Below are 21847 nucleotides of genomic sequence, written 5' to 3'. Positions count from 1 at the left end.
ATAGTAGTGAGAACTTCGACTTCTTCGTCTGTCGCCAAAGTTGAGGTCTTCAGGGCAAACTGGGGCCATTAATTTCGATCAACAGGTAGTAACCATAAACAAAAAGACATCAAGACTAGTTACATCTCACAATTATGCATGTATTTCTATAAAATATTGCGAAAGATTTGAAATGACCGCCTTTGAAACTCTTAGCTATACCATTGGACGAGATAATAGAGGGGTGGAAGCTAAAAAATATTGGCGATAATTGCCTAATTCCCTTAGTCAGTCAGTAGGGAGTGAAATAAACGTCAAAAGTATGTATCTTATAGGGTTTTATTTTACTGGCCGACCTTCTGTCAGTTTAATGAACTGATCCCTAGAATAATTAGCTGTTGACCCTCGTTTATTTTGGAATCACCCAATGACGCGGCCAGACAGGAATTAGCCCGGCAGCAATTACCGACAACCACAACAAGCTGTCATTGTGAAAAATGTTCTATTTTCGTTGAAAACGGATGTGATTTTCTCCGCATTTTAGCCTATTTCTGTCTCTTAAGTCTCTAGCGTAACCTGTGGAACATCTGAAATCTAGCCCGAAGAACAGTTGTGAAGCATAAAATCATGGGTGGCGTTGTTTTAGAGACGCTCAGCGGCAAGAAATTGATCGCCTTGACAGTCGTCTTGTTGATTCTTCAACTTGTCTGTTTTCTCATTGGAGGTCTTGTTGGTGAGTCATGTTCAAATGTTGATTGTCTTCTTTGAAAATCTGACTGTTTTGTAATCACTTCCATAGTCAGAATCAGTTATCATGGTCCCTTGTTTATCTTGAGCCAGACTAGGCCCTTTGGCTGCCAGATACGCAGCGACCACTGGCACTAGGCTAGTGACTAGGGACGGCAAAACAAACCATCTTGCAATCACTGCAATAGATCTTCACGGTAAAAAAACGCCAGACATTGTGAGACAATGGCTCGAGAGGCATTGTCAGGCATCATTGACCTTAAAAACCTATTGTAAAGGTAGTTTTTTTGCCGTCCTTAGGTGGCACCGGCATGTCTGGAAAACGGCCTATGTTGCTGTGCAGTGTGTCGGTCGTCAATGTGAATAATACAGTCTTGCACCTAGACTCTGCACACTCTGGGCCTTTATTTAAGTTCGCATTTCATTCAACCTTCCCTTCTCAAGGCCAGGAGCCAAACCAAGATTTTATCACCTTCACTTGCACATTTCATTAGACGTTGAGTATATATGCTCAAACCTGAGCCTTTCTCTTAACGGGACGGGGAAGAAGCCATTGACATTGTTGCTAGCAATCATCAGACTTATTCACTGACATTGGGTGATATGAATAAAGACTAGCAAATGCTTTTATCTAAAACTCCATGTACATTTACACTAGGCCTTTCTGTACACAATTGAAGTAAAAAGCATTTGCTAGTCTTTATTCATATCACCCCATTTACTGAAAGAAGGCCTGAATTGACTGCTGCACTACATGTAATGGAGAGATGCATGATAAATGTCTGTGCATGATTTTTAGAGATGTACAATGTAATTTGGCACCACAATACAATGTAGAGAGGGACTTCACATCAAACACCGAGTCAGAGAGATGGATGCCAGGTCAGCTCGGGTCCTTTCTTTTGTCTTTATCTATTTGTCCTACATTGTTAATAAATGTAAATATATTGTCATATTGTTCTGTCATGTCTGTTTTTCCAGCGCCATCTCCAAATAATGCCCAGGTTGTCCTCGGCACCATGTGTCTTGACAAAGGTAACCATGCGCACAAACAAAAATGGTTTTACCCTCGTGTATCAGACCCCAAGAAATATACCACTTGTGACAGGGTAAAAAGTTTGAGTGATCCGAAGATCGAAGAGATGAAGATCGAAGCGAAAGATGTGGTGTTCGCATTCCAGATTCCACTTCCAAAGGTTTGTGTGAATTTTTGTAGTTTTCGCCGTTGCGTTGTTGCAATGATACCAGACATATCCAGTTTTTGATTCCAAGACTGATAACATTCCTGAGTCTTGTCAAATTACTTGGCTATGGGTGTATGGTCCCATCCTGCTCGGAGGTAAATAAACCATGTACTTGAACGGTGCAACCTCTCTTAACAGACACCTCTGTCATCCACCCTCTCTATTGAAGACACTGATTTTGGTCCCAAATTGGTAATTTTCATTCAACTTGATCTCTGTAATCTGGGCATCTCTCTATAAAGGAAATCAGTTTAGTCCCAAGGGTGTCCTTACTGTTCTTCTGTATACACTTGTGATGTTATCGATTCTTAAATGTTTCCGCAGTTGCATTGGATTTGGACTAAATACTGAAAAGCAGTTGATTTTTGAGAGTGGAACCACCCTAGCAGACACCTCTCTGTTAAGTACACCCTCTCTATCAAGGACACTCTTGAAAATTCCAAACCCAAATTGTTCTTTCCTCTTCAATTTTACGCTCTAATAATTCGGAAATCTCTCCATTAAGCCAGGACAACTCTTGTCAGTTGTGTCAGTCCCGAGGGTGTCCTTGAGGCTCCATCGTATCAAAATTGCATGATAGGTTAGCTTGCAAGTTCATGATTTTGAACTGTTCAAGTAGTGAGAACTTCCAAGCAACATATAAGCTATAAGAAAGTGCCAAGAAAGAAGAAATGTGATTGGTCAAATGGTCAATGCAATGGGTCAAGGTCAAGAGTCAAGGCTAATTCATTGATTCTGTAGAAACTTGATCTTCTTCTTCAGCGTTCAACCTGCCTAAGTACTATAACCTTAGTCCTGTGGCGGAGATGAAGCGGCTTGTCGCCCGAAGGTCCGGCTGTGTTCCCCACAGCTTTTCTTCGACCTTCGTGTCTTTGGCCAGAGAAACTTGATCAAACTGTTAGATTAACTGGCACTTTGTTACATTTTATCATTCTCTTCCAGGAAGGCAAGAAGTTGGATATGTCTCGCTGGTTCCAGAATTTGATCAGTGTTCTCCAGGTCGACGTGGAATACGATGAGAAGAATAAATTAAGTAAGTGCCACAGTTTCTGACTACCTGAGGTGTTGCAACCTATTTGAATTTTAATGGTTGCTGATCCCTGATATCACAATAGAGACCCCTGTTGTATTTGGACTAGAGAAAAGAAAGAAAAATGGGAAAAGCAACAAAAAACAAACAATTAATTCAGGAATGCAAATGTATGAACTCCGTCCATTGGTCGTTTTTGGCCTCACGGCTTTAATTCGAGTAAATCGTCAGACATGTTGCTGTTACTAATGGTTTTCTTACTGGGTACCTGATGTTTAGATAGTTAATTTTCAAAATATCATTCTGTGCACATTCAGCCGACATGTAAGTGACTCTGTGTCTTCGTTTGACCTGAAGTGCCCACGTATTGCCAGAGCTGGACACATTTCAGTGATCATCATGGACTGGAACAAGTCTAATCCATTTCGTACACGCACTACTGCACTTTCCTCAAGCAGCAATTTTGGACTTCCTAACCGGTATTGACCAATCAGAAGAGAGCTATCATGTTTTGGCACAGACAGCACGATATCGTACAACGTTTTGATTGGTCAAAATCTTGTCACCTGACAGGAAGTCCTACATGATTTCTGCTTGAGGAAAGTGACAATGTATTATGTCATCTCATATCTGGAATATTGTCAGACAAGAAAAAATCACTGTATGGAATTTTTTTCCTAAATTTTAAAGCAGTAAAAAAGTTTTCTTGTAGAGTCCAATAAATCCGATCCCATATAAATAAATGGACGTTATCGTGAGTTTTGTGTCGAAAACTCTGTTTTCAGGTGATAACCCAGTGATGGTGCTGGATGCCAAGCTGGCTTATCAGAATATCGGTGATAAAGAAGATGATTGGAAGCTGATAGCCGAATCTTCTGAAACACGGAGGATGGAGTGTGATATTGATCCCGATAAGGTGAATATTTCACAAAAGACAGCAATGAATATGACGTGAAGGGGTTTTCTCATCGCAGGGTTTTTTTTCATCGCATTTTGCATCCTAGCTCATGCGGTATTTCTTTCAAACTTTTTCGCACAGATTTTTTTAAAAACGTAGTTTTAATGAGATTTTCAACTGGCGGAGACATCATTTTAAAGCATCAATATTGCTTGAGGACACTTTCCATGATTTTGGAGAAGTTTGCTGCATGACGTGCTGTGCACGTCACCAGCACCAGAGGGACATGCGAGCATGACGTGCTGTGCACCCTCACCAGCACCAGAGGGACATGCGAGCATGACGTGCTGTGCACGTCACCAGCACCAGAGGGGACATGCGGGCATGACGTGCTGTGCACGTCACCAGCACCAGAGGGGACATGCGAGCATGACGTGCTGTGCCGTCACCCTCTGTGAAAAGGTTTAAAATTGCGTGTTTCTTAGTACTTTATCATTTAATGTCTGATTATTCTTCAAAGTTTTGAAATTTGCTGCAACTCTCAGGCCTTACATTTGATTTATTCTTTTCTACGTGGTCAAAAATCTCTTATTTGTGCTTTGATTCCAGATGAAAAATGGCCACCAGTACAACTGTTCCATGTTGCCGTTCTTCGAACTTGGAAGCTGCCATCATGACTACTACCTCATCAACATCAGGATACCAGTCAACGAGAAGAAGGGAATCAATATGGGATTGGGAAAGATTGTTGATATGTGGCTTATAGTAAGTTGAATGAACTTTTTGAAGTTAACATTGATATATTGTGCCATTGGTCCTGTCCCTGGTCATACTGTTCTCAAGCTTTTACAGATTCTAAAATAAAGATCTGCTCCCGGCTCTTCACCCCTTTATAATTGATAACAAGACAGCCCGGAGCCCTCCCTATAATTTCCCTTTCTAATACTCTCATGGATGTACAGTAGAACCTCTTTATTAAGGACCCCCTTGGGACTGACAAATGCTGTCTTTAATTGAGAGGTGTCCTGATTAAAGAGGTAAAATTCAATGGAAATATTTTTTTTCTCATGGAGAGTTTGGTCTCTCTGATACTGACAGGGCTTTGCTAACCCACCACATTCTAGTTTCCCATCTTCGCTGTATGCAAGCCAGACTGTAAAAGCATGTATTGTAGCTACATTGTAAAAAGATATGCAGGAATCTCACCCTTTGCTTGAAGATGCAGCGCTGTGACTATTGTGTGATGGAGTGAAAAGCACAAATAGTGCACAGATACATGTACAACTAGTGCATGAACCGCTATGTGGGTCAGTGGTGCTGTTTAATGACCTCTCCGCAGGTCAAGGGTAGCAAAATGGTTTATCTTGGTCTACTTGTTTTTCTTTCAGACGATCCATCAGAATGGAGGATTCACCAAAGTCTGGTTCTCCCTCAAGACGTTCATGTTTCCTTGCCTCCTTGGTATCCTTGCCTGGTTCTGGAGGCGTATAACACAGATGGTGCGACCTCCAAACTTGCTGGAAAGGTATGTACAGTGGAACCTCCCTAAGCGGACACCTCTCTATTAAGGACAACCTCTCTATTAAGGACACTAGTTTTGGTCCAAAATTGGTTTTATCCATTCAATTTGACCTCTCTGTTCAGGACACCTCTCTTTTAAGGAAGCACTTGTCAGTCCTGAGGGTGTCCTTGATAGAGAGGTTCTACTGTACTAAGCTTCATTAAAGGGGGAATGTGTTAACCACAAATTTATCCCGGTTTGCGGTATTTGGCAAAATTAGCCCTGGGAGACCATCTTTGCATGTTACTGTAACCTTAAAAGCTGAATGTAAGGGCTGCCCTTTTGAAACAAAGATCAGTTGAAGATTTCCATTGCAAAAATGAGATATGTCTGTTTGTGCTGATTTGAGAAAATTGGCTTCGAAGTTTGGAATTTTACTGAAAATGCATTGGAAAATATTTGTATATTTTTTATCATAAAATTGTTACTGTTGGCCTAAATGATCTGATATCCAAATGTTTTATCAGGCACATATCTCATTTTTTGCCTTGGAAGTTTTCAATTTGTGTGTTTTGACTATTCCATTTGCCAGCATATCTCTTTTCAATCTTTCAGAACGCTTTTCGCCCTCGGACTGGCCCTCTCGTTTCTCAATTGTAAGTGTTGTGGCTGACGATACAGTGGAACCTCCCTTGGACACCTCTCTATCAAGGACACTCTTTCTATTAGAAACACTACATGTGGTCCCAAATTAGTCATTTCCATTGAAATTGACCTCTGCTATCAGTACACCGCTCATCCCAAATCAGGACAGCATCTATCAGTCCCAAATAGTGAGGTCCTAGAGTACATGTAAATGACCAGAGACATCGTTATACATGTATTAAAAATAGTCTGTCTTGTTTTCAGTGCCGCTGGAGTGGCTGACGCTGGCTGTTAACATGCCCTTCATGATGCTCCTTGGTGACATCAGGCAGGGCATCTTCTACTCGACACTTCTCTGTTTCTGGATTATATTTGCTGGAGAACACATGATGGTGAGTCAGAAGCAAGGAATGTTCCATGAAAATCTTTACCTGGATTGAACATTTGAAATATTTGACTTTTGACCTCTTCAGGAAACCTTCACCAGCAAACCCTTTGCAGCACAATGTACAGTCCAAATCACAATTGACATCCCTTAATCGTGTCAGTGGTGCGCCCCACGCCCAGCGGGTAGGTTTTCCCAACTTAAGCACAATCTTCCCAAAACATATAGCGATACTCGGCACTTTTGTTGCCCGTAACTGACGCAAAGCAGAAGGGATGTCAATTGTGACTTGGACGGTAGAAACGTACTTCCACTTCTAAAGCAAGCCACTTCTTTCCATTTCTGTCTGTACTGTTGAGGGTTAAGAAATTGAACCCGAGGCGGAGGACCTTGGTTGAGTTACCAAGACACTCGAGGGTGGAGCTAAAATACAGTCCAAACCCGAGCCGAGGGTTCAATTTCTATTCTAAAATACTCAAACTTAAAAAGATAGGCCACGAAAATAACTTGAATATGTGCGAATTTGGCAAATTCCATCCATCGCCGGCCCGGAGCGCCGGTAGCGCCGGTAGCGCCGTTGTTTACATTATGTTACGGCAACGTTACAGAAAATGAGACATGTACATTTTGTACAGCGCGTATAGGAAGTCCGCATCGGCTCGCTCAAGTGATGCTAAAATCCGCGCAAATGGGCTATTTGGAGTGTTTTTCTCGGCAAATATGTGTAGTGCTCATTAAAAAACTTAGTGTGGTTGATGCTTCCTTGGCTGATTTGTGTTTGAAGCAGTGTTTTGAGAGCCTCAAACTTCTGAAGTGAGCTGTGTGCATGGTTTCCACATTTTAGTGCAACCCGAGGGAACTTTGGTAGAGCATCTTGGTTGCGTGTCCAAAACACTCCACTCTCAGAACGAGGCTTATACATTTTCCATTTAAAAGTTGACTTTACGGTACCAAGGTATTTTAGAATTTGTCTCCAATTCTGGGTCTGTATTTGTCATAAAGGCCTAATCTACTATCTACCTGAGCCACAAGTAAATACAAGGAACACGCATGGCGTAGGCCTCTGAGCTAAAGTTTATATGGGTGTTTTAGAATCGTTTTATTTGCAATACTCAAGCACGTTTGCATGACTGATGCAGACAAAACCAATTTCCATCAGTATATATCAGTCGAGCTCCTACATTTCTACTTTTGCTTGTGGACATGATCTTTCCTACTCTGCCGAGCCGAGAATGATGTGCAGACACGTGTAGGTGGCCCATCAATCAGTCGTTATGATTTCTTAGTTCTTTTTCTCATCTTTCTGTTTGTCTTAATTTTTTCAGGATCAGGTGGAGAGAAACCGTGTTGTCTTGTACTGGAAGCATTTGTCGGCCGTGGCTTTTGGCTGCATCTGTCTCTTTGTCTTTGAGATGTGCGAGAGGTGAGTAAAAGTGCCTCGCAAATTGTTGCGACATGGAATTGTGATCGCACACAACAAATACGACTCGTTTGCGGCGGTCATTGCTCATGTGTTATCTACCAAGCAGTTTCAGGAGAAACCATGCCTTTGATAGTCCTTGAGGGCTGAGTTAAGAGGTAGCCCTTTTACTCTTTGAGCATGTTGAGGATGAAAATTCTACCTCTGTCCTTTGCAAAGTAACTGTCCAGTTGTAAACTTGCTGAGCTGCATATTCTGATTTCACTTTAAAATTTTATAAAAATCAGTTAGGGAAATGTATGAGATGGGATGGCTCCCCTGTATTTGAGCTACTAGATTTTCCTTGCAAGCTAACACATATGTGCTGCTTTTTTCAGGGGTGTCCAGTTGACGAATCCATTCTTCAGTATCTGGGTGACAGAAGTTGGGACAAACTTGGCTGTATCCTTTTTGATCACTAAAATCAAGAATTTGATAAAGACTAGTCATTATCAGTCCTTGCTAAAACAGAGTATTAAAGACAAACCCTGGCACCCTAGTCCCTATCCTTTGATGTAATGTTGAGGTAAGGATTAGTCCCCATCGTAAGTGACAAAAGCAGTAATTACCGGTAACAATTCCAACAGGCCTTGGTCACAGAATATCAGATCTTGAATTTAGACCGGATGGCAGAAGTGTAAGTGGGCGCTGTTGGGAATCAAGTTCTAGTGCCTGCTGTTTTGCCAACAATTATTTAATAAATGTAAAGAATTCCTTGACGAGATGAACAGCTCGCTTTCATCATCTTGGCAGGAATCGCTGCCTGTCTCTACTTCCTCTTCCTCTCCTACATGATCTTCAGAGTGTTCAGGAACATCAGCGCAAAGAAGTCGGCCCTGCCCGCCATGAGCAAGGCCAGGAAGAAATACTACATGGTAAGGCAGCAGTCAGTGTAAACCTTGTGTGCCCCTGGTCAGGGGTCCCCACTTATTTTGTGTCGAGTTCCAATGAACAGGAGATCCTCCATGGCCCGCCAGTCAAGCCGTGCCATATAACTGGGGGAACAGTACACCATCCCCCTCTTCAGATGACTCATTCTCACGTCACTAAACGACTGTGCTGAACAACAATCCAGAGGTGGCATCGCATGGGAAGGTCTTCAGTTGTATTGTACGCACGGTCATCTAATTGACGTTGCTTAACTTCAAGCTCTTTGGCTACCATGCGAACAACAAGGCCATAAAGGAAATTATCCATTGCAGGCGGGTTAAGCTGTGCAACATAACTGTGGTTCAGAACAATAATCAGGTAGTCGTTTAAAAATTGGTGGAAATTGTGGTGAACTCCTGATGACTTCATTTAAAGTCTTGGGTAAAATACTGTCCTGGTGGAGAAAAATATATCAAGTGTGGACATAATGTATTTGTTGATCTTTTTGTAGGTTCCTTTTCGTTTGTAGTGCTATTCTATAATCATACTACATGTATTATCTCTATTTTCAGGGTTTGATCTATCGCTTCAAGATTCTGATGTTGGCAACATTGCTGTGCGCAGCACTGACGGTCATCTTCTTCATCATCAGCCAAGTGAGCGAGAGCGTCTGGAAGTGGGGAGACGAGAACAGCCTGGAGTACACCAGCGCCTTCCTGACTGGCGTCTATGGAATGTGGAACCTCTATGTCTTTGCCCTGCTGTGCTTATATGCTCCATCGCATAAAATGATGTCGTCTGACATAACTGGTATGGCTTCTTTGATGATTGTCATCCTTTGGTTCATCATCATCTTCACCACGGAGTCACAAAGAACCTCTCTGAGTGTCACCCACCTCTCCAAGTCAGGCCTGCTACCTCTCTTGGCAAGTCCAACCTCAACTTGAAGGCCACCTCTGAATTGCGGCTCTATAAAGACTGTACATTGAGCTTACCGCGTCGTCACTCTTGTGAGGCTATGCCAAGACACCCAAGGGGGCCATGATAAGGCTTTCAAACAGATGATTCATCCCAGACTTCAGCAGTTGTATGAAAAAAGTTGTGCCTACAGGATAAATCAAAGCATACATCCCAAATTTTTCATTACTTTCTTACACCTTGCACCCTTACCCCCTCGGTACTGACAAGTGCCATCCATAATAGAGAGGTGTCCAGATTAGTGAGGTCCAAGTTGAATGGAAACAGCCAATTTGGGTAAAAAACTTGTGTCCTTAAAAGAAAGGGTGGCCTTGATATAGAGGTGTCTGCTAAGGGAGGTTCCACTGTATTTCCTAATGCACTTATAGCTTATCTTGTGGCTGTTTTATCATTTGCAGGGGACAACAGTGAGACGAATGAAGAAGAGGTCGAATTCACCAGGATTCCAACCGAGCAGTCTGCGATCACTTCAATGGCTCAGAAAGCTGCTGTGGAATAAACCCAAGGTATGCCAGTTTGTTATCAAATTGTTAGTTAAGGTAGGCTGCTGGGCTATTTCCTGAGCTGCGAATTACCCAGCCACTGATTCCCCCTGTCACATTAAAACGAGGAAATCCTTGCTAATTATCACATGTAACCCATTACGAAAATATTTGTTCACGTCTGAAAAAGAATAAAACAGGGCTGAATTGTGGTTGTTTCGCCCCATATTTAGTTTTGCACCCACACCCCCAGGCACTTGGTTGTTCAGGCCCCAAAATAGGATAAATAAGAATCTAAATTGATATTATGTGAACTTTTTCCCGAGTGCTGCAACCTGATACTGTCAAAGACAGTGTAACAGAGTGGCTTTGAAGATGACAGAGAAGGGAACACAAGTGTCGGTTGTCGTTAACAAATCTCTCAGTTTCTGAGATCAGATCCCGGGACTTGCATCACCAGCAAACATACATGTAGCAAATTTCTCGTTTTGTTCCAGTGGTGTTTTATCAAGAGCAACTGAATCTCAGCCCGGATACCCACCGCTGCCATGCCTATGGTGTTCAGCTTGGAGTTCCAAGAAACCAAGAATTCATAGAGCCTTGGTCTTTATTATTTCTTGACAATACCAAGAGGCTATCTGGCATTCTTCTTGTTCATCGAGACATTTACATTATCTTCCAAATCAAAATGATAGCTAGGTCGATCAATATATTACTAGTTAGGCCTATTGTAACATTTATACCAATTTATCCCACTGCACAGTTGAGGCTGAAGTGCTTATTATTGTTTGGCTAATGTTTTGTTCATAAGGTGAATTGTTTTAAGTTCGCTAAAACCTTGAAAGCATAATCACACCATTGTTCTGTTGTATTTAGATTCTGTTCTTGACTAACCAGGGTTTATGCGAGAAACAGTCATGCATATCAATGCACTCTCAAAGACTCCTACACAGCCTAGAAACTAATTTAATTATAAAAGGGCATTGTTAATATGTGACTGCCAAAACAGGCCACCTTTACTGAAGTTCTTCTCCTAGAATCTTTGATTGATGACACGAATGCGGGATACCAGAATCATCGCAATCGGCCCCTAATTTGGGTGTTCTGGCATAGTCTGCAACAGTAAGGAAGCTATCACTTAGGTATATGGTCCATACAAGGGCTTTTTTTATCAGTGGTTTTTAGTTTGAGGCTGGCCAGGACTTGGAGAGGTGGGAGATGTTCGGAGAGGTTGCTGCTGATTCCATGGGGTGAAAAGGTATGATTATTTTAAAAGACTTGTTGAGTCGATAAAGAAGAAATCCCATAATATTGCGGGCATACCTGGTTGTCTCATTAGCCTTATTGAGTATATCATGTGAACACCCTGTTCCTCCATTCTTGTGAGCCCATGGTGTTTACTGTTTCTTGATGATATTACGTTAGATGTTATATATTGTTCAGTTACTAAACTATTTTACGATGCGCTTGTTGAAAGCAAGGTTTTTATGACTTGTTTGAAGTAAGGATCACAATCTAATCGGCATATAATATCAAAGAATGGCAGTAGGATGTCGGTCGATGTATTCATAAGTTTTAAGTTGTAAGTATTTCTGTCTAGTCTTAGTACCTGTGTCTGTTATTATTACTACCAATATTATTTAACATTATTATCATTAGTACTGTTTCGTTTTTCATTGCTTTCCTGGAAAAGTTCCACCATGTTTAATTTTATAATTCCTTTTATCAAGAAAATTTTAAGACTAAGAATGTGGCCAAGTGAGACTTGTCCAACACGCTTTATATAAAATGCTTTGTGGTGAAATATTTTTTGGTAAATAGACATGAAATATCAGCAGACTCTACATTCTATGTGTCTCACACAGTGCAAAAGAACAAAAAACCTTGATAGCTCAACAATAGAGAAGTGGCCTAGCAATCCAAAGATCTGTGGTTCAATTCTCAGTCAAGGTAACTTAAAATTATTCTGCAATTCTTTCAATCTTTCTAAAAAGACTTGAGTTAAGGAAAATTGCAAATACCCCTTTAAAATGTTGTCATTCAGAAGAACAAAAAAACCTTGATAGCCCAACAGTAGAGCAGTGGCCTCGCCTTCCAAAGATCTGTGGTTCGATTCCCAGTCAAGGTAACCTAATTATTCTGCAATTCTTTCATTCTTTCTAAAAATTCCTTCTGATTTTAGGAAAGTTTGGCCTTCCCCTTTAAAAACACTAGTCTTTTGTCATTCTGAAGTCCTACATTGTTAGACTTTATTTATTCTCGCTACTCGCTATTACCCTTCTGAGAATTACAATGTTTTACAGAAGACTTTTTTAAATAAGGCTTTTTAACATCGGCGCGACGTTGAGTGCATTTCACAGGCACTTTTAAACAGGGTTGTTTTCTTTGAATAACTTAATCATGGCCCTTTGGTGCTTTTCATAGGTATTTTGTGAGTCAAATAAAATGAATTTTTTACCAAGGACAAATGGGTGGTTTTATTTTTACAGACCAGATAACAATCATTTGTTTTAGGAAGTACTTGGCATTTCGTTTCTTAATTGCAAATGTTAGAAAAATATTTTGACAACCAGTTAAACTGATTTTGACCCTATGTAATTTTGTTGTACCATTGGCTACCGTGCCAAAAAAGGAACTCTTAAAGGGACAATTTGGGCGTGGAGTTAGGGTGGCCAGGAGCATAATACCCCTACACACCTCTCTACTGACACTAGTAATGGTCAAAATTGGTTGTTTCCATTTAAGTTGACCTCTCTAATCAGGACACCTCTCTATTAAGGACAGCACTTGTCAGTCCCGAGGGTGTCCTTATTAGAGAGGTTCTACTGTACAATAAAATTGAACACACACGTTTTAATACTTTTAGATTGCCAAGATGTAACATTTCTAGAATTGTAAAATCATTATTGGCCTATATTACTTAACAATTTAGACTTTAGTTTATATAATGTAGATGTAGAAGTAGTTTATATACATGTATATTTGTTATTTGTAGACATTTACAACCCATCTTTACATGAATCTTGAGATTGAGAAAATAGCCATATCCAGTGAACCCTTCTGTTAAGTTAACCTCGTCTGAGACAGTTTTCTGCACAAATTGGAGTTCAGTTGTGCTGGACTGTGTTAAATCTTAAAAAGGACCTTTCTGTCAGAACAAAGCCAACATTATCCTAAAAAGGCTGCCGGCTGTTGGTCCCCCACAAAGGTTGCATTTATTCCTGGACTGTTTTATGACTAAAGTTGCATGGTTTTGACACCCAGTAACCTAAGTTAAACAAGTTGAAGAACTAGTACACCAACTGCCTGTCGGATTTGTTTTGTGAATTGCTTTATGGAAACACTGGTTGTAGAACAATGCATCTCATTACTTTGATCCAGGGACGTTATTCAGCTTGCCAGCAAGGTAACTGTTCTTGAAAGTAAATGCAGAAAATTGTATCATTTGAAGTGATTGGTTATATTGTAGGCTGCTATGTGGTGCATAAACTTTATAGTATTGTGTGTGAACAAATAAATACGTTTTGTGAAATAGTATTCTGTCTTGGAACTGATTGGCATCCGTAAATCAGAAGTAGGCCTTGGACCAAATATAAAAAGTTGTATTTCGTGACAGCATTTCAGGGGCAGAATGAAAAGGCTTTTACCATAATGAATTAGATGATCACATCACATGACGAAAAAGTTGTCACAAAAGATTGTTGCACCTCGAGCGGATGCACTGGCGTTGATCATGAGAATATTCATGCATACACTAGTAATTGTAGTTTGCCAACTGGCTCGCAGGTGGCCAAAATCTTCCTATTCAGTGCTGTCACCTATGATACAAGTAATAAAGTTTGTTTAACTTGAGCTCAGTTGACAAGATTTTCTGGTTAAAGATGTCAATATATCTGGTTTAGGAGCACCTATTTTGTTTTGTGTGAATTGAGCACATTCCTCGTCACCAAAAAAAGTACTTTTACTCTGCCCCCAAAATGCCCCCTGGCTCCAACCAAAGGTGCGATCCAGGCAAGGAGAGATGTGTCGTTCCCCAGAATGAATAGAAAACTAAGTGACAAATAAGTGTTTGCGTCTTCTAGGCATTGGAGGGCTATACATAAATGTACATGTAGTTCTTTGATTCTTGGTGAGAGGCGCCCAAAAGATCGTTGCTCTCCAACTGCCGTCCCTCCACACGCTTAATTTTACGCCGACACGAGTGCAAATGAGATTGACGAACGGGGCAACGACCGCGGGGACTATGTCGCATCGGCTAAAGGAATCGTCGACGCCTTCCGTGTGATTTCATGCGTAGGGTGAGGAATGAAAAGCAACTCGTATGCGTGGTAGAAACTTGACGCGGGATCCACGGATTGTGGCAATTTTTGGATGTACCTTTATACTCCTGAGGCAGTCCATAATCATCTACATAGTCTTATATCTGTCCGGAGTGTACTATCATTCGAATGACCGGATGGATTGATTTCGTACCCAGTGGAGGGTGTAGTCTCCAGGTCTGTGACGATATAAATAACTCAACAGGAGGAAAGTCAACTGGCTTTCTAGCCTTGTTGCCATCTTGAGATTCAGGTTTTGATACTGAAAAGGACTGGTGCCAGACAGAGTTCGCCGAGTGAGAGCGAGAGGAGGTATCCCAGACCAATGGCTTTTCCATATCGGTTGGCCTACATGTAATTGTAGCCAGTCGGATTACCCATTATAAAGTCGAAAGGTGAGTTTTCGTACCTTTGAATAAGACGGTTTACTAAGGCCATTTCAACCAGCCAATATTTCAATTAAGAACCATGGCCCTTCAGTTCTGTTGCCGTTCGATGCAATGTGATTGACGATGTTGATGGCCATTAAGGTTCTTCCGTCTAAAAACTAATTGCCGATATAATTGCCATAATCTGATTCAAGGGGGGGGGGTATCTCCATCAGTGACTGTGTTGGTTTGCAGAAGACTACAGAAGAAAAATATTCATCTTAAAACTCAAACCAGTGTCTTCGAAAGAATCTGATTAAACCGACATCAAGCAGGTACACGTAAATGTGATTAAAATGGCATGTACATGTAGGCCTATATTGTAGTAAACATGTAAAAAAACGTTATGAATGGGGCCTTCATACTTAACATAAATCGCCCCTCCAAATTTCAACGCCGTCTGATCTCGGCTGGGAAAATACAGCCTTCCTTCTTTCACTTCTGTGAATTAGGTAAATGACGGTTGTAAGCACAGAGACCAGGTACGTAATCTCAGCCAATTAGGTTCTGTCAGTGTGGTACCTCCGGCAATTTGTCATCATCAAGAGTGATTAGCCTTACCATGGTAAGCAACAGTGCCGGATGGCCGCAGAAGCTCGACCAGTAATCACCAGACGACAAGCAGCCAAGTATTGCCTCTCAGATTTTAGTCTGGGATACTTAACTTCGACGATGATAGCGGGTTCTACTGTATTTTACAGTAGGGAATTTTCGCAAATCTCCCGAAACCACAACCCGAACGCCTATCCCATTGTTCGAGCTTCTTGTGATAGGCGTTCGCTTTGGCGTTTCGGGGGATTAGGCGACGCCTTTTATATAATAACTAATTTTCTTCATTCATTTTGTGGTCCGAGGCCATGAGACACCCCGAGGAGTTTGTTTTCAATACTAGTATAAAAAATGAAATAGGTTCCCCAAGTTGATGGCTGGTTCACTCTCACTGATAGCAGGTTGTCTCGCGATCGTGTGACAGTAATGTTGCCGTATCCGCTTCACAGTAAAACCCCCTGGTCAGAAAATGTAGTGGTCTCCTTAAAAGAACACCAGGTTAGCCGCCAAGCTCAGCTTCCCACGGCATATTCTGAGATCTATATCCGAATAGTTTAGCTAATTTTTTATCAAAATTAGGTTGTGCTTCCTCGTTAATGACTTGACGCATTTTACATTGAAACTTGCCGAATATTATTGAAATTCTGGATTTTCACATTTATGCACACTCTTTTCGAAATTTTGGTGGTGTTGACCAATTTTACGTACAATGTAGGTCACGTTCAAAAGTTTTTCCGAAAGTGCACGAGGATATTCGTAGATCTCAATAGCAAATGACACCTATTTCAAAATAATTTTGAAGTCGCTTTTCAAAGAATAACCAATTAGTGCAGTACACTACTGGAAAGGCCGTGATCTCCTCTCTTTCAAACAAAGCAGAAAAGCATATCAAAAGCTATACATGTAAAGACCACTACACGAAGACCTGTGGAGCGCAATTTGCGTTAAAAAGAAAACGTTGATGCAACCTCACGCATCCATTTAATGCATAATGGCCGAGTCTTTCGATATTGAAACACTCTGATAATAGCAAGTACATATTATATTCTTATTATACTTGGTGATAGGGTAATATCATCACTTTATGGCTTCACCCTAACTCGCGTTCCTAGATGAGCCTCACACTGCTGGTTGTGCGCAACTTGCTGCGAAAGCAGACCCAACGGATTATATTCTGTAAGCCGTTCTGCATTGTACGTGATTTATTTTTCGTCTTTGCTTCAAAGAGCTTCAAAGGAGCACCACATACGACGAATTGACATTGGCCCAAAGTTGGGTTTAATGTTAATAAATCCTTTCCGTGGAAAGCGTTTGACAAAAACCTTGGTTTCTGTTAATCACACTGTGGACTTATCGGATGCGATGTTTCAATCTACGGTTCGTTTTTTTCCGAGAACGAACTCAAATTTGAAATGTCAGAGTAGAGTGAGTTTGCATTAATCAATATTTGTATCATGTTATCGCAAACTCGGGTGAAATTGGTACTGGGGTAAAATTGACCCACCCCCCAAAAATTAATTAAGGCCATACTCTAACATTTTAAGCTCAATTTGTTATCTCTACATATTTTTGTACAATGATGGAATTACATGATTGTACCAGGTATGGTTCAAGCTGTATGATAGAATAGAAACTGCAGGCATAGGCCTTTTCAAAATATTATAGTATGGCCTTAATTTGGGAGGTGGGTCAATTTTATCCCAGGACCAATTTCACCCGAGTTTTCAATAACATGATACAAATATTGATTAATGCAAACCCATTCTACCGAAGATTGAAACCTCGGATCCGATAGTGATTAAAGAGAAAAGGAGGTTTTTTCAAACGCTTTCTACGGAAAGGATTTGTTATATCGACTCAGCCATATAAGGCCAGGTATTTTTTCAAAATGTTTCTCGTCTGACTCTTTTCTTAACATCTGGGCGGGTGGTTTTTAAGTTTTTAAGTTTTTCATATTTCAGTTATCTCTTACCACCAAGATAGTCAACCAATGTGCCCTCATTGATTAATCTCCCTATTCTCACACTCACTGAATTAAAATACTAAGATAATTATATAAAGCAAGATATTATGTATTTGAAGCTTTTAAGATAACTGGATCTTTGGTTTCAGGTGCAGAAAAAAATTAAGCCTGGTCTTTTTTATCATAAATCAAACTGAAAGTGATAATTTTTCTATTCCGGGCAGAGACCTAAATCAGCGAGGGCGAGGACGTGGAACAAATATTGTTATACCTGGCCTTAAGCAAATCAACGCTAAGGGGAGTCGTGTCTAAATAAAGACTATACTTGGTGTTGTGGTGATTGAGTTGCCCTCCAAGGTTCTTGAATCTGCAGTCGTTGGTTTCTAAAGAATGCACAAGGTACCATAAATGGAGACTATTGGCCGGAGCTAGGGGGAAGAATTCATTGGGTTGAAAGGTGCCAGTGAACAGGTAGTTTGGAGCCTGACAACCTCGCTAAGTTTGATCGAAATGAAATCATATTATCTGACACATGTAGGACAGGACAGAGTTGCTTCCTATACTTGCCAATGTGTGGAAAATATCCTGACACTGAAAAAAAAACCTGAAAATGAACCCCTCCAAATTGGTAGTCTTCATGTGACTACTGTGCACAGTTATGGGGCAAGGTCGTGTCCAAATAAGTGATCTTCTGTGGGATGGTGATACCCCTATCGGCGACTTCATGTGACTTATCTGACCTACACGCCTGGATCCTGTCTACAGCCTAGAATTCCCTTTTAGATGAATTCCCAAAATGGATTTCGGATATCTTGACAAGACAAATATCTCCACTGCCAAAATTCCACATCTAATATCTCCTTCCAAGAATTTACTTGATGATAAAGTAAGAGCTGAAAGGGCACTCTATATGCTAATAGTGAGACAGCGGAATCTATTGATACTCTTGGGTGATACTTGTTGGTAGAGCTTCTACTACTCAAGTCCCCGGGTCTCCACTTCAGTCTTCATCGCGCTTGTTTAATTCATCAGCTAGCTCCGACACCGTTCTAATGGTTTATGCCCCGAGGCGAGTCCTTTCGAGAGAATTCTTTCCTGAAAGTATAGAGGCTATTGCGGTCTAGCGGAATCTCATCTGCGGAACTTGGGAAATCTGCGGAAACTGGGCGAAAACAGCCTAAAAACAGTCCCGGAAAAACAGTATATGAGAATATCAAATTGATATGAAATATGCATTTCAGAGTATAATTGATAGTTGTAATAGTCCATTGCACGTATCTGATGTAAGTATATTTATCAAGCATCATATGAAGGAAAGGACCCACAACATGCATGAGTAAATTGTCTCGGACTGTTTTGGTAACGTCCATGGTAGGACAAAGACAAAACGTGACCAATATTACAAATACTGATGATGTATTCAATACCGATCAGATGTCTTCCTACTGCTTAATTAGCTTTTTAAGAAGTGTCCGCAGGTTCCGCAGTTTCCGCTAAATCCACATGCGGCCCAAAGTAGAGGTGCATCAGTGTAGATGGGACTTGGAGTCGTTTTCTGAATGTTAGGTTGTCTGCGGAATAATGTTCAATTGGGTCTTGCCAAATTGTTTGAGAATCATATGCCACTCGGCATGGTCGGTCAAGACTGAGTATTTATGTCAGAATATACATATTTGGAGATTTATTTTATTTTTTTTATTTCAGTTATATACAGAAAAGCACATGACTTTGTCAAATTTCAGTCGAAAAGCATTTCTAAGTCTTTTTTCATATCAAGACCGAATGGGTTTACATGGCATGGTTCTGATATCAGCCCAATCAAGAGAAGAAAAAGCAGAATGCTGAAGAGGTAGTTGCCACCATCCGTGCAGTAATTGTATAAGACAAATAACAATCAAGTTACACTTAACGCCATGTTGAAAGTGAAGTTCATGTTACACCAGTCTTTCAATAAATTAATGAAAGACTCTGGTTGCACTGATTCCGACAAGACACACTCTTATCATGGATCAGGGCTAATCAAAATATCCCGAGAACTTGAGCGAAACGTGACAACACCATGAATTGACTGATTAGGCAAGATAGACAATCGGGAATTAGTTTGGTTAATCAAGTTACGCACGAGACTTTCAAATCATGCTTGTTGTCTGATCAGCACTTTGCTTCCTAGACTCACACGACGCGATTTTTTAATCAGTAACTTTCTTCGTCGTTGTCAGCAGATTCTGGGTGTCGAATTCTCTGAAATGAAAAATGATAAACTGATTTGAAAGATGATGTGGATTAGACAGATTTAAACCGGTGTACTCTCAAATTGTCCCCTCCCCCCCCCCGGAAATTGCTCGCCTCTAATAATTGCATGGTGAGGCACATATACTACATGGTTCGAAAGATACCATATCTTATAAAGCATAAGAAATTATTGGAAGATGTTGTCAGAATCGTGCTTTAATGGTCTTTATACTTGGTGATGTTCGATTCAACATTTTCTTCAACTTCCACGTGAAATTGTGATTGCCATTCTCGTGAAATGCAGTAGGTTATACAATGTACATGTACATTATTGGTCACATTTACAACACACATCTCACACCATGCATGATATTATAAAGGTTCACGATATCTATTTTTGAGTGGGATCCAGCACTTCTACTCCTGCTTTATGTGCAAAATATAAAACATGCGAATGGGGAGTATATTGAAAATCCTGGTATATCCGAGGTTGATAAACCGACCTGTTCTTGCCGTTTGCGCTCGAATCTGCATAAGAACAATCCCACTAACGCCATCACAATAAAGACAACTGGGATTCCGACTCCAAGACCTATCTTAAAGTTTTTAGCGTGCTGAGCCTCTTCTTCGAGATAGTCGAGATAATCTGAATTGAATTAAAACTATAGCATGATTAGAGGCAGCGCGCGAAGCAGTCAGCAGTTGGAACGGTAGCAAAGGCTTGATACTTCATACCAGGAACGGGTTCGAAAGCAAAAAAACCCAGGAAACTCGAGTGGCAAAAAGCGGTGTTTTTTTACTTAGATTGAATGCTCCTTTGAAATCGGCCTTAACCAGCGTCCCCAGTCCCTCAAGTGGCAAATCCGGACTTCAAGTCAGTATAGGCCCTGTGCTATCGATCTCCCCGATCACCTTCTACCTGAACCCTGCATTGACGTTTTACAATGTGTAAGCCCTCTTTAACCCTTGATTCAGTGTCTTGTGGCACAACGTTTCCCGTTCATTGCTTCTGTTGGCTGTTGGTTGCGCGGCAATTCATTTTTTTTACAAAAGGATGCATTAATTTTGAGGCAGACCAGGCTCTTACCTTGACAGAATTGACTGCACGTCTTCTTGTCGAGAGCACAAGGTATACTACAATCTTCGCAAGTATCTGTGGCGGCTCGTCGATAATGGTACTTCGGACATGTCTCCGGTATCACCGTCCACGTAGACACTGTAGTCGTCTCAGTTTCGTTATTCAATGCAACAGTTAAGCCGGCGATGCATATCAAAAGAATACCTATCACCTCCGGTGCCATGTTCGATATGCCAATTTGTCTCTAAAATAGGCGTCCTCTGAGTGTCGAAAGCAATCAAGTTCTCTCTATTGGCCATACATGTACATGTAAGAGAAATTCATCGATGACACTTGACCCCCTTAGTTATTAACACATGTGTTCATGATAAATAAAGCACGTTTGTTATCATTTATTAAAACTGAGTCAAGTTGAATACCAGTATGTTGAATAAATCACACTCCAAGCAAGTAGATCGAAGGATGTTCGCCTCGTCAACACAACTACCCATTACGCAATTTGGATTCGCATTCGCGTGAAGACCCCAAGCCAGAACCAATAAATTATTTACGCGACCGGTCTCCCCCAAACCCCCTCCCCATCAGAATCCTTGCATGCAGTAAACATAAAGATTCAGGCTTCTTCATCCGCCGGCGATTTTGTACTTGGAGAATCTTGTAGTAAATGCGGAGCTAAAAATGGCGCCTTTAGCGGCAGTCACTTATAGTGTTGGTATATGAAATGCGAGCTACCTCCTAAAGGGAAAAGGAGGGCATGAGATATGTACATAAATGTTGTTTTTTATAACAAAATACCTTCCATGCAGCTGGACCGTTTTTCTCCAAAATCACGGCATGTACACTATAAGTTAGACCACCAATGACGTCTTGCAAGGCAATGTCGCTGTAGGGAGAAAGCGAGGAAGACTGGGAAAGAAAATATGAGTTGGGGCGCCATCGACAGCTGGTAGCAGTGATGCGTGCCCAAAAACCTTTTCGATTTTTGGCCTTCCGATTACATGTAGGTTGAGGTGTTGTGAGGGAGGTTCAGTCTTTGATGTTGTCTCATATTTTCTTTGGT

At 41.0% G+C, this 21847-nt stretch overlaps 1 protein-coding gene and 1 long non-coding RNA gene across 2 annotated transcripts; one reads left to right on the top strand and one right to left on the bottom strand.

Moving 5' to 3' along the window:
- Positions 1 to 448: 448 nt before the first annotated feature.
- On the top strand, positions 449 to 13750 carry LOC135486447 (protein wntless homolog). The gene is made up of 14 exons (XM_064769237.1): positions 449 to 712; positions 1708 to 1922; positions 2913 to 3003; positions 3786 to 3916; positions 4508 to 4663; positions 5287 to 5423; positions 6015 to 6055; positions 6309 to 6436; positions 7755 to 7852; positions 8227 to 8290; positions 8620 to 8763; positions 9331 to 9568; positions 10135 to 10242; positions 10716 to 13750. Exons 1-13 carry the CDS (start codon positions 607 to 609, stop codon positions 10233 to 10235), a joined length of 1650 nt encoding a protein of 549 aa, XP_064625307.1. The 5' UTR covers positions 449 to 606; the 3' UTR covers positions 10236 to 10242; positions 10716 to 13750.
- Positions 13751 to 18293: 4543 nt separating this feature from the next.
- Positions 18294 to 21560, bottom strand: LOC135486555 (uncharacterized). Its single transcript, XR_010446720.1, has 3 exons — positions 20797 to 21560; positions 20213 to 20355; positions 18294 to 19718 (listed from the first exon to the last, which is right to left on the bottom strand). It is a non-coding gene; the product is annotated as an uncharacterized LOC135486555 (long non-coding RNA).
- Between the last annotated feature and the right edge of the window lie 287 nt (positions 21561 to 21847).

Source organism: Lineus longissimus, chromosome 4 (assembly GCF_910592395.1).
Source record: "Lineus longissimus chromosome 4, tnLinLong1.2, whole genome shotgun sequence".
NCBI lineage: Eukaryota > Metazoa > Nemertea > Pilidiophora > Heteronemertea > Lineidae > Lineus > Lineus longissimus.
The sequence above is the reverse complement of the archived record's forward strand: the minus strand, read 5'-3'. Positions and strand labels throughout refer to the sequence as shown.

Bases quoted from the DNA above. Each gene is read 5' to 3' on its own strand.
- LOC135486447 (XM_064769237.1), top strand. From the start codon at position 607: ATGGGTGGCGTTGTTTTAGAGACGCTCAGCGGCAAGAAATTGATCGCC. The intron at 3,917-4,507 runs GTGAATATTTCA...CTTTGATTCCAG, and splicing joins GTGATATTGATCCCGATAAG to ATGAAAAATGGCCACCAGTA. The intron at 8,291-8,619 runs GTATCCTTTTTG...CGAGATGAACAG, and splicing joins AAGTTGGGACAAACTTGGCT to CTCGCTTTCATCATCTTGGC.